The 18,470-nt window shown below is 46.1% G+C and overlaps 1 protein-coding gene across 1 annotated transcript in view; it reads left to right on the top strand.

Moving 5' to 3' along the window:
- Positions 1-287: 287 nt before the first annotated feature.
- Positions 288-18,470, top strand: part of LMAN1 (lectin, mannose binding 1) — a 32,500-nt gene continuing 14,317 nt past the window's right edge. The window contains exons 1-8 of the mRNA XM_040421079.1: positions 288-524; positions 5,877-6,031; positions 6,659-6,766; positions 11,817-11,878; positions 12,979-13,078; positions 13,174-13,297; positions 15,049-15,107; positions 17,182-17,314. Coding sequence (XP_040277013.1) covers positions 326-524; positions 5,877-6,031; positions 6,659-6,766; positions 11,817-11,878; positions 12,979-13,078; positions 13,174-13,297; positions 15,049-15,107; positions 17,182-17,314 — 940 coding nt within the window. The 5' untranslated portion in view covers positions 288-325. The remainder of the gene's footprint in view (positions 525-5,876; positions 6,032-6,658; positions 6,767-11,816; positions 11,879-12,978; positions 13,079-13,173; positions 13,298-15,048; positions 15,108-17,181; positions 17,315-18,470) is intronic.

Genomic DNA, 18,470 nt, shown 5'->3' with positions numbered 1-18,470 from the left:
TGATAAATACAACCATCAGCCTGTCACCAGCATGAAAAGGCTGACAACAGAGAACAACTATTACTACCTGGCTGTACTGTCCCTTTAAGACACCTCTACATAGTCCAAAATGTACCGCTACACGGTTGGCAGACGCCGTGCTGCGCTTCTCACAGCGACCCCTAAGCCTGGAGGACCGCACAGCACCTGGTAGCGTAGGTTCACTGTGCGATCGGCTTGGCAACGCGTTTGACCACGCCCACCGGTCTAGCCTTCGGCCAATCGGAAAGCGCCCTGTTGGCTCTGCGGGTTCTCTCCGGTCGCCGCTACGTCAGCTTTATCCAAGATGGCGATGTCCATTCAGCGGCAGCATCTCCGAGCTGTAACCGGGCTCTGCTGGTTCCTAACCCTCTCCTCGCTGAGCTGTGCCCGGGCTGAGGGGGAGCAGACGCTTCCGCACCGCCGGTTCGAGTATAAGTATAGCTTCAAGGGTCCCTACCTGGTGCAGGGGGATGGGACCGTCCCATTCTGGCTCCACACTGGCAGTAAGTATCAGAAAACATACCCTGGGGGGCCACATATTTGAAGGGTTAGTTGCAGAACTTGTTTTCCAACCACTTACAGCCTCTCAGTGTACGGTAAGTGGCTGCTAGTCAGCCCTAAAACATAAAGAACCCGTAAAGAGAGACCCCAAATCCTATCTGTACGCGGGAAAGCTGGGTGACAACCCTCTGCTGCGGTCCCAGCTCACAGGCAGGGTGTCGGCCGGCTTCCCTGTCATCCTGATTGTCAAATGCTGCACATAGCCCTGCTCCTGCGTCACCTCCCCGTTCAGGGTCTCCAGGAAAGCTGGGTGACGGCCGAAGGTCCCGCGGTAAGTCGTTGGATTGTCTTAAGAATTCCATTATGGATTCCGCTACCACGGACCGTAACGGAATTCTTAAATAACCCGAACCTTGTACGCCGAACTTGAAAACAGAAGTTCGCTCGTCCTTACGGGGGACTAATCTGGGACTTGACAAGTAGCCACAGGCAAGGCCAGCCTAAAGGGACAAAGCATAGCGGAGGGCATGGGGGTCAGCAACCTCCAGGAAACTACATCTCCCATCAGGCACACTTGCTTGGCTGTTCTCTGAACTCCTACGCTAATGAAAGGAGCATGCTGGGAGTTGTAGTTTTGCAGCAGCTGGAGTGCTGAAGGTTTCTGATCCCTGCCGTAGACTGGATACAATTGTAGCAAACTTTCAGCCATGAGAAATACAGTGAAATTCTTTTAATCCGGCATCGGATAATCTGGTGATTGTTTCAAGTGTCAAACTGGCGTATTGATAGAGCAATGTTCACATGTCAAAAAAAAAAGCGGAGTACTCCATTCCGCCGCATGAAACGACATTTCCACGCGGCGTTATTCGTATTATCTAAATCGCCACCTTCAGCAATGAGAAATATTTGCCCTCATGCACGTGGACGCGTTTTTACGACTGTGTTTTCAGTATTTGCTCTATAGGTGGTCACTTCTGCGAAGCGTATTTTAGCAGCGTTCCTCATTGACGTTGGTGGGACAGGGCAAAATACATTGGGGGTCGTTTACAATGGGAGCTCCGCCGTTTTTTGGCATAAAAAAAGTTGCACTTCCCTGTTTTCCGACTCTTTGACAATATTTTGTCGCACGGGCATTTTTGCACCTTGCTCACCATTTGGGAGTGACGGGGATCGGGACATCGGGCCCGACACATATTTTTACCGTCCTGGAAACGAGTGAAAACTAGTCCGGTCAGGGTCCGTATTTACTTCAGGTGCACCAGACAGTTAGCGGTGCACCTAGCAATTTATGACCAGGCCTGAGACCCTTCATAAATGAGATGTTTTCCTCGCCTGTGTAAATGACCGCCATGGAGTAGGAGGTAGCTGCGGACCAGCCGCAAAGTTTTCCGATTTGTTTGTGGCCATGTGGACGTAGCCTGAGAGATTTCGGCAGCAAATCTGCTCCATGAGAACTTGCTCTAAGGTCTCTGACACGTCCGTGTCTATGAGGACGTCCATGACGAGACAGTGATGTCCGCGAAGGGTCTGTTGTTGGCCCGTGTGTCCAGTTTTTGCCCTCCACGTGCATTGCTAGGATTTCCATCTCCTACCAGTGGTCGGTGAAAACCGCTGAGAACAAATGCTATCGGACTACGGACCATAGCGGTGCACGTCTCCATTGTTTTTTTTCCACTGACCGACGGTCTGTGGAACTACAAGGATTTGTGAATAAACACATTAAAATCAATGGATATGTGTGCGCTGTCCGTGGAGAACATGATTCACTGATGTGTGAAAGGGGATCCGGCACTAATACATTCCTATGGAAAAAAATTCAGGCAAGAGTTCCTCTAAGTGAAAAAGAAACTGATAACAGCAACTTTTTTGTACTTTTTATTTTGAGCTTTTCTACTACTGGTAAAATGTAGAATTGTTGATATTCTGAGATTGCATTTTTAACTGTCTGGTCAGGACAAGGTATATTTTAGAAGGTAAATCTCCCTGTGCATGCACAGTATGCGGCCTTCCTGTAGAATCGAGATCAGGAACCGGTGAGTGACACGTCGCGGTTTCAGTCTCCCCTCCACTATCTGATAAGGCACCTTGTGCTGATGTGGCCTTGTAGCTGCTGCAGCTGTGACCGCGTCCTAATATTTGTACTGTGCGTTCGGGTGAACTTTGTCAGTAGGAAATGGTGATGGAAACCTGAAGTAACGGATGTCTCCGCACGTTATGTGCTGCAGACTCTGCACTAGCACAACCTGCTCAGGGGTTCCCCAAAAAGCTGGCAGCCAGAGTATAGAATTATCAGATGCTTTACCTATTGCATGGTCCCTAACCAGTGGTCCTCCAGCTGTGGCAGAACTACAGCTCCCAGCGTGCCCTCACAGACTGTGACCATGAGGGCAATGCTGAAAGTTGTAGTTTTACAACAACTTGAGAACCACTGGCCTTCTTGGATGTGATGGTGGTAGGGGTCCCAAGAGGCATTTATTATCTATCCATAAGATCCTGAGTTCCCCGTCCTCCTCACTAACACGCATGCGCTCTACTTTTCCATTGACTATGGGATTATGAATTACGCCACCATTACTACTGGTTACCCAAGTTTTTTAGCATTCAGAATGACAAATCTGCAAAGCTATGACTATCGGCTCCATACCTACGCAAATCAATATCAGTATGAGCTCCGTACCTAGATTTGCTATTCATAATTCAGAAAACATTTATAGGGCATCTGTCAGCAGATGTGTACCTATGACACTGGCTGACCTGTTACATGTTATTTTGATCCGCATCCGAGCCGCAGTTTTTGTGGCTTGGGTGCAGACCCATTCACTTCAATGGGGCCGCAAAAGATGCGGACAGCACTCCGTGTGCTGTCCGCATCCACTGCTCCGTTCCGTGGTCCGCAAAAAAAATATAACCTGTCCTATTCCTGTCTGTTTTGCGGACAAGGATAGGCAGTTATATCAATGGCTGTCCGTGCCGTCCTGCAAATTGCGGAACGTAAACGGATGCCATCCGCAATTTGCGGTCCGCAAAGCACACAACGGTCATGTGCATGAGGCCTTAGGCCATCCGTTTCTTTTTGCGGAACCATTGTAACAATGCCTAAAACGGACAAGAATGACATGTTCTATTTTTATTTTTTCCGAGGCTACGGAACGGACATACTGATAGCACACGGTGTGCTGTCCGCAATTTTTGCAGACCCATTGAAATGAATCCGATCCGCAAAAAAAACAAAACGGAACGGACACGGAAACAAAATACACTCGTGTGCATGTAGCCTCAGGCTACTTGCACACGAACGTTGTGTGTTTTGCGGTCTGCAAATTGCGTATCCGCAAAACACGGATGGCGTCCGTGTGCGTTCCGCAATTTGCGGAACGGCACGGACAGCCATTAATATAACTGCCTATTCTTGTCCGCAAAACGGACAAGAATAGGACAGATTATATTTTTTTTTTTTTGCGGACCACGGAACGGAGCAACGGATGCAGACAGCACACGGAGTGCTGTCCGCATCTTTTGCGGCCCCATTGAAATTAATGGGTCCGCACCTAGGCCACAGACTGCGGCTCGGATGCGGACCAAAACAACGTTCGTGTGCATGAGACCTTAATTTGAGGATATTCACATCCTAATTGGTGGAAGGGTTCAGGAATTACAGCTCTTTAATGTGTAGCTGCTTCTTTTTTAAGGGACCAAAGGTAATTGGACAGTTATCTCAAAAGCTATGTAATGGGCTGCATGGGCTATTCCCACTTTAATTCATCATCAATTAAGCAGGTAAAAGGTCTGGAGTTGATTCCAGACGTGGCATTTGGAAGCTGTTGCTGTGAACCCACAACATGCGGTCAAAGGAGCTCTCAATGGAAGCGAAACAGACCAGCATTAGGCTGAAAAAAAAGAAGAAATCCATCAGAGAGAGCACAAATGTTAGGAGTGGCCAAATCAACAGTTTGGTACATTCTGGCGGGAAAAAAGAGCGCACTGGTGAGCTCAGGAACTCAAAAAGGCATGGACGTTCACGGAAGGCAACAGTGGTGGATGATCGCAGAATCCTTTCATGGTGAAGTAAAATCCCTTCACAACCTCCACCGAAGTGAAGAACACTCCAGAAAGTAGGTGTATCAGTATCTAAGTCTACCATAACGAGAAGACTTCATGTGACCAAATACAGAGGGTTCACCACAAAGTGCAAACCATTAATCGGCTTTAAAAATAGAAAGGCCAGAATAGACTTTGCCAAAGAACATCTAAAGAAGCCGGCTCAGTTCTGGAACAGCATTGTTTGGACAGATGAAAGTAGGAGCAACCTGTACCAGAATGAAGGGAAGAAGAAAGTATTGAAAGCTTGGAAAGGCTCATGATCCGAAGCCCACCACATCCTCTGTAAAACGCGTTGGAGACATTGTGATGGCATGGGCATGCATGGCTTCCAATGACACTGGGTCACTAGTGTTTATTGATGATGTGACTGAAGACCAAAGCAGCCAGATGAATTCTGAAGTGTACAGGGATAGACTTTCTGCTCAGATCCAACCTAATGCAGCAAGGTTGATTGGACGGCACTTCCCAGTACAGATGGAAAGCCACCCTGGGAGTTTTTAAGGCGAAGAAGTCACTCACTAGATCTCAACCCGATCGAGCATGCATTTTACTTGCTTAAGACAAAACTTTAGGCAAACAAGCAAGTGAGGGCCTGGCAAAGCATCACAAAGAGGAAACCCAGTGTTCCATGGGTTCCAGATTTCAGACAGTCATTGCCTGAAAAGGGTTCTCTACAAGGTGTTAAAAGGGAACATTTTATTTATGGGGATGCTAATTTATCCAATTACTTTTGAGCCCTTGAAATGAGGAGGCTTTGTAGAATAATGGTTGCAATTCCTAAACGTTTTACAGGAGATTTTTGCTCAACCCCTTGAATTAATCCAGAAAGTCTTACACTTCAATTGCATCTGTTCATTTCAAATCCAATGTGGCGGCATGCAGAGCCCAAAACCAGAAGATTGTGTCACTGTCCAAATATTTCTGGACCTGACTGTATGTTAGTGTAAAGTTGGGAAAAGATGGAAGGGAATATGGCTTCAGGATCAGACGGTACAGAGCATGTTTGCTGTCTGTTATCATGGAGATGCATAGGGCTTCATAGAGCTGGAGGCTCAAAACATTTTGGATGTATTGGGGCAATATAATGAATATGGTAGCACTTTTGCATGTTACCTTAAACCAATCCTATTGATAATTGCCCTGTATAAATGGTATCTGTGAGACCCCAGAATAGCGTCCTCCGCTACGTCTCATTGCATGAAGTGGCGCAAAAATTGTCGTTTGTCAGTAATCTTATATGGCTTTCTTTATAGATGCGATCCCCAGCGCAGACCAGATTCGGATCACTCCTTCCATGAAGAGCCAGAAAGGCTCCGCCTGGACGAAAATTGCTCCGAGTTTTGAGAACTGGGAAGTAGAAGTGACTTTCCGGGTAACGGGACGGGGAAGAATCGGTGCCGATGGCCTGGTATGTAGTGAGGCTTTATTTGACTCCACACGTGGCCAAGAAGCTGAGATAGGAGCAGATGTTGGTGAGGTCCTCACGCTGTAAGGAGCTGCAGGGTCAGACCCTCCAGAGCTGCTAAAGGAAGGGAATAGCTGACCATGCTGTTGGGACCAGGGCACAAAGGCAGCTAGAGCATCCCCAGAGTGGACCTCGCCGGCAGTCCTCCTATCTCAGTATTCTGGAACACTGCAGTGTGACTTTGGGGGTGGGTATATAGGGCATTAGGAGCTTTTTAACTCCTGAGCATACCCCACGTTGGCTAATGGAGGTGTTTCAATCTAGGGGACCTCCTTGTATGATGTCCATAATGGCCTTCGGATGGGGCGTTTTCTAAGCAATGTAGCTTTGATGCATCTGCAGCCTCCAGTTGCATCCAAGTTGCAGGTGGCACAGCAGCAGTGCTTCCATTCAGTTATATGGGAGATGTGCAGCCGATAGACCTGAAGACACGGAAATGAAGTGAAGTACTGTCAAAATCTAGGCTTGCATTTCCTCCTTGGCCATACAGTTCAGAGATAGGATGTGTGATGCCGTGCAGTTCTGTGCCTGTTGTACACCCTGTAACATGTCGTCATCTCTCTCTCTCAGGCTATATGGTACACGGTCTCCCAGGGGCTGGATGGCAATGTGTACGGAGCCGCTGACTCCTGGAACGGTGTTGGTATTTTCTTTGACTCGTTTGACAACGATGGGAAGGTTGGTTTACTTTCTGCACTTTGAATTTATCGTGGCTCGTTCCAAAGTACACACGGGGCAAATCTGTGTACCTAACTGCTGAGATTGCATCAGACCGCGTCCCTGCCATCGTCCTATATGAGGAAAAGGCTTATGACATGAAAGTGATGCTTTTACATGGGCTTTGTAGGAGATGACAGTGCTTACTGTCCTGCTGGGACTTTTCCATATGGATCTTTCATAATTATAGAATTTTGTAACTCACAATTTAAAGCATATTTCAGTAACTCTGTGCAGAGAAGACACTGAGCAGTACTTCCCCTTCCAGCGTTCCGCCGATTCAGCAATCCTGCCTGAGATCACATGACCGCCCGACTTGCTGCAGACAGCTCCCCAGACATTGTGACCGGTGGTGTGCATCTTTCTTCCTGTTCAGCTACATCTATGTGATGCAACTGAACATGAAGGGAGAGGAGCACGTCCATTCATGGCTCCATAGGAAAAGCCAGCGGCCAGACGGGCTCTGACGTCATCCCAGCCGGCATCGGTGGATCAACGGAAGGGTAAGTACTGCTGGAAGTGTCTTCTCTCCACACGTTGGCTGTAAAAGGGGGTTTTAAGGTACAGGCCTGGAGAACTTAGCTTTCTGTCTGGAGCAGCTGAAACTCTTGCTCTAAAAACAAAACTTGACTACATAGTAAATACATAAAACTACTCTTCCCATCATGCAGGTCACCAGAGCAGGCTCTATGGAGAGCTCAGAAGTGTAATACAGGATGTAACTCAGGATCAGTACAGGATAAGTAATGTATGTGCACAGTGACTGCACCAGCAGAATAGTGAGTGCAGCTCTGGAGTATAATACAGGATGTAACTCAGGATCAGTACAGGATAAGTAATGTATGTACACAGTGACTGCACTAGCAGAATAGTGAGTGCAGCTCTGGAGTATAATGCAGGATACGTAATGTATATACAAAGGCAATGAAGTTTGTTTATAGATCAGTCTCTTTGCAGATTTCACTAATAAAAATAATTTATCTTTAATAACCTTAAAGGTGTTATACCCGCTAATGTAACTCTAGTTTAGACATAACTTCACTAAGGGTTCATTCACATGACTACAAAATGCAAATCTGCAAAAAATACGGATGACGATCGTGTTGCATCCGTTTTTTTTTTTTTTTTTTTTGCGAACCCATTGTAACAATGCCTGTTCCACAAAACGGACAAGAATTTGACAAGTTCAATCTTTTTTGTCGGGCTGCGCAATGGACATATGGATGCGGACAGCACATAATGAGCTGTCCACATTTTTTGCGGCTCCGTTGAAATGACCGAGATCCGATCTGCAAAAAATGTTCCGCATGTGATATGCAAAAATGTGGTCGTGTGAATGGGGCCTTAATCTGTATTACCTGCAGCTGCCAGTCTGCAAGAGGTGCACGAGAACACAATCTTCTTTCCTGCTCTTAATGGTTAAAAACATAAATCTCTGGCAAGTCTGAGAGCACCACATGGCGGCTGAAGAGGGGTTTAATCCCAGTGCAAAAATGAGGGTTCAGTAAAGATGAATCTACTGCGTTGATATTGCCAATCGCTACTGCATCATCAACAGGGCAGACCTGTCCGGCAAGGTTTCATATAGTTTCTCCTGAATTTGTAGTGTCGCAGTAGAAGAGCCCGGGTGGGTGGTTCATTAGGGTTACCACAGGTTTCTGCACATGCTGGATTACATACTGCAGATTACTGTATAAAATCGGGTACCTTCCCTCCCATGCCGCTTATCTTGAATACTCTTAAAGGGGTTGTGTCATCCGAGACATTGGTGGCATATTGCAAGGGTATGTCACCAGTGTCAGATAGGTGCGGGTCCTATCGCTAGAACAGAGCCCAAGAAGAGGTCACTGCGCATGCATGGAGTGCTTTCCATTCACTTCTATGGGAGTTTCAAAAATAGCTGAGTGATTGCACTCGGCAGTTTATGGAAGTCCCATAGAAGTGAATGGAGAGCTGGGACTGCCAGAAATAGCCGATCCAGCACTCTGCAATTTTTATTGTGATGGAGGGTCGCCATACTTTTGTGCTTTGCTCTCGTTCACCTTGGGGGGGGCCCCTTTCAAGAGATAGGAGCGGATCACACCCCTATCTGACATTGGTGGTTTATCAGAAGGATATCGCACCAGTCTTAGATGAGACAACCCCTTTAAAGAACTCCTGCAAATAATTATTCTCTGACCTGTTAGAAAGGTGCATGATGTAAACTGTAGTGAAGGTAATCTTCTCATCAGTGACTGTGAGTTATAACCTCCCTTCTGATCCTCAGCTGTGTCTTCAACTGACACAGGACAGAAAGTCAGTTACTTCTCTATTCATTCCTATGAGACTTGGGGCTCATTCAGACAGCCGTTTGCTGTCTGCAAAAATACAGATCCGTTTTTTTGCGGACAGTTCAGCATGTCCTCAAAAAAACTGATAGCATTCAGTATTTTTGCGGACCCGTAGACTTCAATGGGGCCATGTCCTGATTTTCACTGACAGTATAGGACGTGTTTCATTTCTTTTGCGAAGCCGTGGAATGGAAGTAAAGGACCCCATAGAAGCGAATGGGTCAGCATCTAATCCGCAAAAAAAAAAAAACGGATCTTCATGAAAAACGGACTGCATGAAAATCGCAAGCATCCGCATGCAAGTGCGGATGCGGTGCGATTTTCATGCACGGTTGTTAGGAGACTATCGGGATGGAGACCCGATCATTATTATTTTCCCTTATAACATGGTTATAAGGGAAAATAATAGCATTCTTAATACAGAATGTATAGTATAATAGGGCTGGAGGGGTTAAAAAAAAAAAAAAATAATTAACTCTGCTTAATCCACTTTTTCGGGCTGCCCGGCTTCTCTTCTGTCTTCATCTTTGCTGTGCAGGAGGAAAAGGACCTGTGGTGATGTCACTACGCTCATCACATGGTTCGTCACATGATCCTGCACCATGATATAAAAGAACATGTGATGGACCATGTGATGAGCGTAGTGACTTCATCAAAGGTCCTATTCCTCAAAGAAGAAGACAGAAGAGAAGCCGGGCAAGTGGATTAAGGTGGATTAAGGTGAGGTAAATTATTATTATTTTTTAACCCCTCCAGCGCTATTGTACTATGCATTCTGTATTAAGAATGCTATTATTTTCCCTTATAACCATGTTATAAGGGAAAATAATATAATCTACACAACACCTAACCCAAACACTTCGGGTTTGGGTACCAAACATGCCAATTTTTCTCACGCGTGCAAAGTGCATTACAATGTTTTGCACTCGCGGGGAAAAAAATCGCGCATTTTCCCGCGACGCACCCGCATCTTATCCGGGCCAAAAACATGACGCCCGTGTTAAAGAAGCCTAACAGATCAGAGAATAAAATATTTTGCGTGAGTTCTTCTTTAAGTATGAGGCTTGGTACAAATTGCATTCCCATAAAAAAATTAGAGAGAATCTCAATAAACCATGGATTGGTGGGCATATCGATAGCTGAGAAAACAAAGGCATGCACCCGTTTATGGTGGAACTCCTCAGGAAAGAATATTAGATGATGGCTATACCCACAATTCAGTGGGTAAAGTAAACCTTTTGACCCTATTGCACCCAAAATCAAGTGTCTGAGCAGACTGACCGGTTCTTCTGCGGGGGGCACTATATACAGTATATTCATGTGTGATGGTCTTAGATTTCCATCTGGGTCCAGAAGCAAGTTCCACCTCTCTGTCTTGTTAACTGTTTAAAGTGAACCTGTCATTAACTTTATGCTGACCTCACTGAGGGCGGCATAAATTAGTGACAAAAATGCTGATGTCAGCGATGTGTCACTCATGAGCTAAAAGTCAGTGGTCGCTGAGAACCGGCATCATAGTCATTGCAGCCCAGGCCTTGAAAAGAGTCACATCTACCTGAGAAGAGTCCTGGTTATTATAATCTCCTGCTCTCTCCACCCACCTGCTGCTGATTGGCAGTCTTCTACCTAGTTTTCTCCCTTTCTATCTATGAGAGAACTGCCAATCATCAGCAGATTGGGGGGGGGGGGAGCAGGAGATTATAATAACCAGGACTCTTCTCAGGTAGATGACTCTTTTCAAGGCCTGGGCTGCAATGACTATGATGCCGGTTCTCAGCGACCACTTACCGTACTTTTAACTGATGAGTGACACACCGCTGACATCAGCATTTCTGTCACTATTTTATACTGCCCTCAGTGAGGTCAGCATAAAGTTGATGACAGGTTCCCTATAAAGTCACAGTAACTTGAGGATGAAGTCTGCAGGAACGGGCAGGTTTGTTGCTCTCACAGTGATTTGAGATAATTTCAGGTTGTGTTAGTCTGGGCGAGAGCCTGGCAAGCAGAGTCTGTGTGATGGGTGTAGGTGGTGGAAGGAATCAGTATTTCGATCCCTATCCTGAGGGGTTGGCACCGTGACAATAACACATCACAACCTGCCATTTTCTATTTACACAGCTCCATTGCTACTTTATGCTGTAGGTGTGGCTGTGCTTTTTTTTTTTTAATGGGCATCTGTCAGCAGATTTGTCCCTATGACACTGGCTGACCTGTTACATGTGCACTTGGCAGCTGAAGGCATCTGTGTTAGTCCCATGTTCATATGTGTCCTCATTACTGAGAAAAGTGTCTGCTCCTCTCTGTGAAGCAGTAATTTGCCTCAAAACATACATTCACCTTTGAACATTATTGACTGCATGAAGATAAAATCTTCATAGTTGAGTAATAAATTACATTATTTATCTCCTACTGATCCCAAGTTCAATCCATTATTGTACTTCAGAGCTGCACTCACTATTCTGCTGGTGGAGTCACTGTGTACATACATTACTTATCCTGTACTGATCCTGAGTTACATCCTGTATTATACTCCAGAGCTGCACTCACTGTTCTGCTGGTTGTTGATGGAAATGTTCAGCAAGCTTGCCAACAGACTTGCCTGTTTTACCTTAACTGAACTCCTGTGACAAACACTAATTCACTGTGGACTGGATTTCATTGTTGTCTCTTTTCCCTTTTAGAAAAATAATCCAGCGATTTTGGTTGTCGGTAATAATGGCAAGCTTGTATATGACCATCAAAAGTAAGTGCGCGTTTTACCGTGGGAACATAATTTCTGAACCGTTTAAAACTTTTAACAAATGAATTGGAAATTTCAAATAAGACACTGAAAATGTGCTGAGCTGTGCAGAGAGGGGGTCGCGAGTGAGACTCTGGATGGAGAGGGGTTGTGTGTGTGAGACTCTGGATGGAGAGGGGTTGTGCGTGTGAGACTCTGGATGGAGAGGGGTTGTGCGTGTGAGACTCTGGATGGAGAGGGGTTGTGCGTGTGAGACTCTGGATGGAGAGGGGTTGTGCGTGTGAGACTCTGGATGGAGAGGGGTTGTGCGTGTGAGACTCTGGATGGAGAGGGGTTGTGCGTGTGAGACTCTGGATGGAGAGGGGTTGTGCGTGTGAGACTCTGGATGGAGAGGGGTTTTCCCATGTACCGTATTTATCATTTATTCATAGGATAGGTAAGAAATGTCAAAATACTTGGTGTCCGACCTCTGAGATAGCGGTCCTGTGAACGGAGGGTCTCCTCTGAGTGTTGTGGTAGTGTGCATGTCCGTTCACCGCTCCAGTCACTTCCATGAAACTCTCCCTTAGTCCCATGAAAGTGAGCGGAGCAGTGGACTGACATGCTCACTACTGCTCCATTCCTAGAGGAGAACCTCTGTGTTCCCAGGATCGCTGGGGGTCCCACCAGTTAGACCCCCAGAGATCCAACATCACCTGTCCTGGGGATTGGCGGTCATTTTACTGGGGTAACCCCTGTAAGGCACTGTTTCTAGTTTGTCAGGGTTTTTATGCTATTTTATACTGCAGGGATAGTACACTGTGCCGTCACAGATACCAAAAACCCTGATGGGTACGTGATGGACCCGTTCTGTCAAGAGGATGCAGTGAACAAACCCTAACACAGCAGTTTGCTAGCACTGATACATTGTAACAAATGATCAGTTGTTTTCAACAGCTCATTTCTTTTTTTTATTGCCCAGGAATGTTTCCGTTCACCGATAGCAAACAGAGATCTTGAAAATGGTGAAGAATCGATACGGAATATTAGACATTTGTAGAATGTAATAGTTTCATGGAGAAACCCAGTTAACTTCAGTTCTGCTCTGTTTCTCCTCTTCCCAGTGACGGTACGACACAAGCGCTGGGCTCGTGTCTGAGAGATTTCCGTAACAAGCCGTACCCAGTGCGGGCCCGGATAACCTACTACAAGAAGACGCTGACGGTGAGCTCCTCGGTGCCCCCGTGTCAGGGACTGGCGGGGAATTTGCTCAGTTTTATCGTTTCCTAGAAATGCTCTCTTCTGTATTGTTCTCGTAGGTGATGATTAACAGCGGCTTCACCCCTGACAAGGAGGACTACGAGTTCTGCGCCAAAGTGGATAATATGATATTGCCCCAGCAAGGCTTCTTTGGCATATCTGCAGCCACTGGAGGCCTCGCAGGTTAGACACAATTCTTGTTTACTCTTATGTGACTGTCAGAGTTCAAAGAGCAGCTGTCATGGCGGTCGGGCCTGTTCTTTATGAAGATCCATTAGAGTAGGGGTCGCCCACCTTTGGCACTCCAGCTGATGTTAAACTACAGCTCCCAGCATGCACATGTACTTGGCTCTTCTTGTAACTCCCATAGGGGTAAAAGGAGAATTCTGGGAGTTGTAGTTTCAGACCTGCTGGAGTGCCGGTGGTTGCTCATCCCTGTATTAGAGAGTCCTAATGAGGGTCAGACAACTGGTGCAGCTACACACGGGCCCTATAGTTAGTTTTTTTTTTTTCATGAACATCATTTATCACCTGTCAACCAGGCAGGTGATAAATGTATGGTTGCTGGAACCCCTCCCTACACGTGAAGGAGGGTCCCAGGTGTGAATGGAGTTGGTAGTGTGTACGCATGATCACCGTTCTGTTCACGGTCTGCGGAACTGATGGAAATAGCACTGTTCATGGCAGTCCCATAAAACTGAGTAGAGCGGTGGTTACCAATGCGTACCACCGCTCCATTCACCCAGTGGACTCCGTGACCCCATTTCTCTTGATTGTACATCTAACAACCCTATGTAAAAAACAGGTCTTCCAGGAGTCCAATATTGATGACCATTTTTAAAGCTGCTGGCACTGCTACCGATGAGCTTTGTTTCAGTAAGAACTGTGGCCTCCTCACAGCTATACTGAGCACAGCGCCGGACTTTGTATAGTGTCTATGCTTGGTATTGCAGCTCAGGCCCATAGTCCGCCATGTGACCGATAAACGTGACATCACTAGCCTAGGAAGGGGCAGCGGTGCTCAGTGCTGCCTCTTCAGGGCCTAGGACTGTGGCTAACCTCTGCACTCCAGCTGTGGTAAAACTACATTTCTCAAACTGCACACTTGCTTGGCTGTTCTCAGAACTCTGTAGAAATGAATGGAGCATGCTGGGAGTCGTAGTTTTACCACAGCTAGAGCGCCGGAGGTTAGCTATGACTGGCCTAGGAAAAGACTGCCTCTTCAAACAACTGATCGGTATGGGTGCCCGGAGTTGAACTCCCACTATCCGATATTGATGACCAATTCCACAGGTAGGTCATCAATATTCTACTCCCAGAAAACCCTTAATATATGAAGTATACTAGAAAATTGTATAACTTTTCATTGTGAATTTGTGTGGAAACTGTAATGTCCCTTTTTTAAAAGGGTTTTCCAGGATTTCCTATCTGGATAGGTCATCAGTATCTGATCGGTGGGGGTCCTACACCCGGGACCCCTGACGATCAGCTGTTTGAGAAGGCAGTGGTGCTCCTGTGAGCGCTGCTGCCTTCTGCCTGCTCACCAAGCACAGCGCCCTCCATTGTATAGTGGCTGTGCTCTCTACAGTGTGTATCTCATGATCGTGTTTGGGATCCTAAAACGCCCAGTTCAACTCTGCTACATGTTTACATTGGGTTGTATCTCAATACTGAAGGAGGCCTGGCGTCATAGGAGATCGTTATTTGGCCAACAGTTGGTGCAACATAGACCTCACAGATGTTAGTGTATCCCTTCTGTAGGTATCAGGGACTCGTTAGTGTATATATATATATATGTGTGTGTGTGTGTGTGTGTATATATATATATATATATATCTCTCTCTCTCTTGGCCTTGAAGACTGGATGATTGTGTCCATCTCTTATAGCTCGTTGTTCACATTGAACCTCCTCCTCCTCTTGTGTTTTCTCACAGATGACCACGATGTGCTGTCGTTTCTCACTTTCCAGCTGACTGAGCCAGGAAAGGAAACAGTAAGTTGCTGATAAGGGTGCACTGAGTGCATGTGATGATCAGTCTCGGGAGGACTGGCTGATTGCTAACCCCTGCGGAGAGCATCGTGGGTGTCATACATGGTGCGTCTCAAGACTCTGCCTCACGTTCAGTGGCAGCTTTGATTACTTTTAGCTGCTAATTGATGTGTCCCATCACTAGATGTATGTAATGGTGTCAATACTGTCAAATTAAAGAGGATCTGTCACCTCTCCTGACATGGCTGTTTTAGGTAACTAATAACAGTTCCCATGTAATAACAATTGTGGAGCATCTATGGCTCTGTTGTGCCTCTCCTGTTATTCCTACTGAATTTTTATTAAAGCCCATCTGTCAGCAGATTTGTACCTATGACACCGGCTGACCTGTTACATGTGCGCTTGGGAGCTGAAGGCGTCTGTGTTGGTCCTATGTTCATATGTGTCCGCATTGCTAAGAAAAATGTATCTTTTAATGTATGCAAGAGAGCCTCTAAGAGCAACGGGGGCGTTGCTGTTACACCTAGAGGATTTACTTTCTCTGAAGCTGCCGTGCCCTCTCCAGTTTGTTTGACAGGACCAGGCGTGATCACATTCACACTACCTGGCCCTGTCAATCAAAGTGCAGGGGGTACGGCAGTTCCAGAGAGAGCAGAACCTCTAGGTGTAATGGTAACGCCCCCGTTGCTCCTAGAGGCTCATTTACATGTAATAAAACATCACTTTTCTCAGCAATGCGGACACATATAAACGTGGGACCAACACAGATGCCTTCAGCTGCCAAGTGCACAAGTAACAGGTCAGCCAGTGTCATAGGGACAAATCTGCCGACAGATGCCATTTAATGAATTGCCATCAGTCTGCAATAAAGGTCTAGCTGGGTCTTACCAGTTGGGCACATGTCCCTGCACGGTAGGACACTGGCATCACTGATTGGATAGTGTCAGACTATGGGGTAGACACCCCCAACTGGTAACACCTAGACGGAGCTTTATCCCAGGCTGCTGGCCATTCATGAACTTCTAAAGGAATAAAAGGAGCGATACAAAATAGTCATAAGAATAGATGCTTCAGGATTATGACATGAGAAATGCAAGTAGTCAGTAAACGAGACTTGTCAGGAGAGGTGACAGGTCCACTTTAAAGTGTGTCCCTTATGTGCAGCAATACGAGTAAAGGGACAGTGAACTCATAATGGCTTGAAAACAGAAAAAAAACAAAAAACATAAGCATCTCCCCAATCCCTGGCGCTGCCGGAGTCTCCCCTGTACTTCCTGCTTCCATCTCAACACCTAGGAAACTGGTCACCACTGCAGCCAGTGATTAGCTGAGAGGGCTTTCCCAGGCTCGGAAAGTGGACACGAATGTCAGGGGATACATATTTTTTTTAAGCCCACTACCACCAATTGTTTGGTGCTGAAAACACCCTTTAAGTCTGTGTAGAATAGTCTGGGACCGGAGTAGGCAACCTCCAGCAGTTGTGAAACTACAACTCCCAGCATGCATACTTCCTCTATTGTTCTCAGAGTGGGAATTGTAGTTTCACAACAGCCGGAGTGCCGAAGGTTGCTGACCCCTGGTCTTAGGACCTAGAAGTCCTTCTAGAATATTCCAGAGGATTTGCCACAGATATCAATCGCTCTTTACACTGCAAGGGTGAAATTTGTGTCAGCGTCCTTTAACAAATCCTGTCACTATATACATCATCCTCTTTTCCGCTGTGTGAACAGGGTTTAAAAATAAATAAAAATCCACAACCGCTAGCATTGTACCATTTATTGCAGAAAATCGGGTCTTGTCTGAACCTGGCCTAAAAAAAATATCAAAATGATTTATTCTAAATGGAATTATGTTTTTTCTTAATTTTTATTATGTATTTTTTGCATCATGATAGAATTGAAGCAATTCAGAACCCGGCTCTTTAAAACTTGCCTTAGTGTCTGCCCCAGAATGATGTATTTCTTCGTGAGGCGAGCGCACTTTTATATGTCCGGGGTTTCTGCGCAGCATTCAGTCTTCTGTAGTCAGCACGCAGATGGGGCTTCTAGTATGGGAATGTAACCCTGTCGTCCTTCAGCCCGCTCCAGATGGAGAGATCCCCAAAGAAGAGAAGGACAAGTACCAGGAGGAGTTTGACAACTTCCAACAAGAGCTGGAAAAGAGGAAAGATGAATACAATAAAGACCACCCAGAGCTCAAGGAGCACCCAGGCACGTATATACACCCCCCGGCCCTTATTTGCTCTTCATATGGCTCCAGGGGGTTTGTGTGCTTGTAGCATTCAGATACTATAATTCCACTTAACCTTTTAATGACCAAAGTGTTTCAGGCCTCTGTGACCAGACACTATTTGGTGGTTGTTTAACAGCGTTTACTTTTTGTTCAGCTCCCAAGATAAAAAAAAAATTATATTTTTTTGGGGGAAGGGGGGGGGGGGGGGGAAGGGGACTGTTATTAATACCTTTTTTGGTAAAATATTTTCTAAGGTATAAAATGTTCGCAACAATCCTAGGTCTTTTGTTTTCTAAATTTGCAAATTGACCCTAAGGCTCGGTTCACACCTGAGCGTATTCGAAAAACGCTGTTTACAAGTGTTTTTATCGGGCGTTTTTGTATTTTGGAAACGCGTGTCGTACGCGCGTTCTTGCTATTGACCACAGAGGAGTACAATGAAAAACAGAGGTGTTTTGCGCGACAGTACGCCCCAAAGAAGCTACTGTACTTCTTGGGGCGTAGGGCAGTTTACAGCGCGTTCGTACGCGCTGTAAAACGCTCAGGTGAGAACCATGCCCTTAGGGAAACATTGGGTTTTGCCTGTTGAGCGTTTTACAGCGCGTAGGAACGCGCTGTAAAACGCTCAAGCGTGAACCTAGCCTAAAATAACGCGTTACAATAGGTTCCCTATTTTGTTTTGATAATTTTGATACATAGTATGTATAGTCTGAGGTAAATGGGGCGGATATGCTATGCTGGGGGAACACTACGATCATCGCCAGCTCCAATAGAGGGAGCAGTATTGCCTGCAGCATAGCATTCATTGAGAGGGATACTTACTAAAAGGTTTTACGCCATGGTGGGGTAAAAAAAAAGTTGTGAATTATGGCGTACGCCTTATTGGCCAATAATGTGAGCTTCTTGTTGGCAAGTAAAGAGGTTGGGCTTAGCGGAAAGGGGGTGGGGCTTGTGCGGTCCACCGGATTCACTATAACGTTTGGCAGAGACTGGTGTAATTTATAGCTGAGGTCTACACCAGGCGCAGACTTCAGTTTCTGGCACGCGGCAGCAACTAATTTATTAAAAAGGTGTCTGCCCCTTAATTAGGCTCATCTCACGCCAGCACCGAGAGATCAAGACAGACGTATGGAT

Source organism: Bufo bufo, chromosome 2, assembly GCF_905171765.1.
Source record: "Bufo bufo chromosome 2, aBufBuf1.1, whole genome shotgun sequence".
NCBI classification, from domain to species: Eukaryota; Metazoa; Chordata; class Amphibia; order Anura; family Bufonidae; genus Bufo; species Bufo bufo.
Note: the sequence above shows the minus strand (reverse complement) of the source record. Positions and strands in the feature narration are given on the sequence as shown.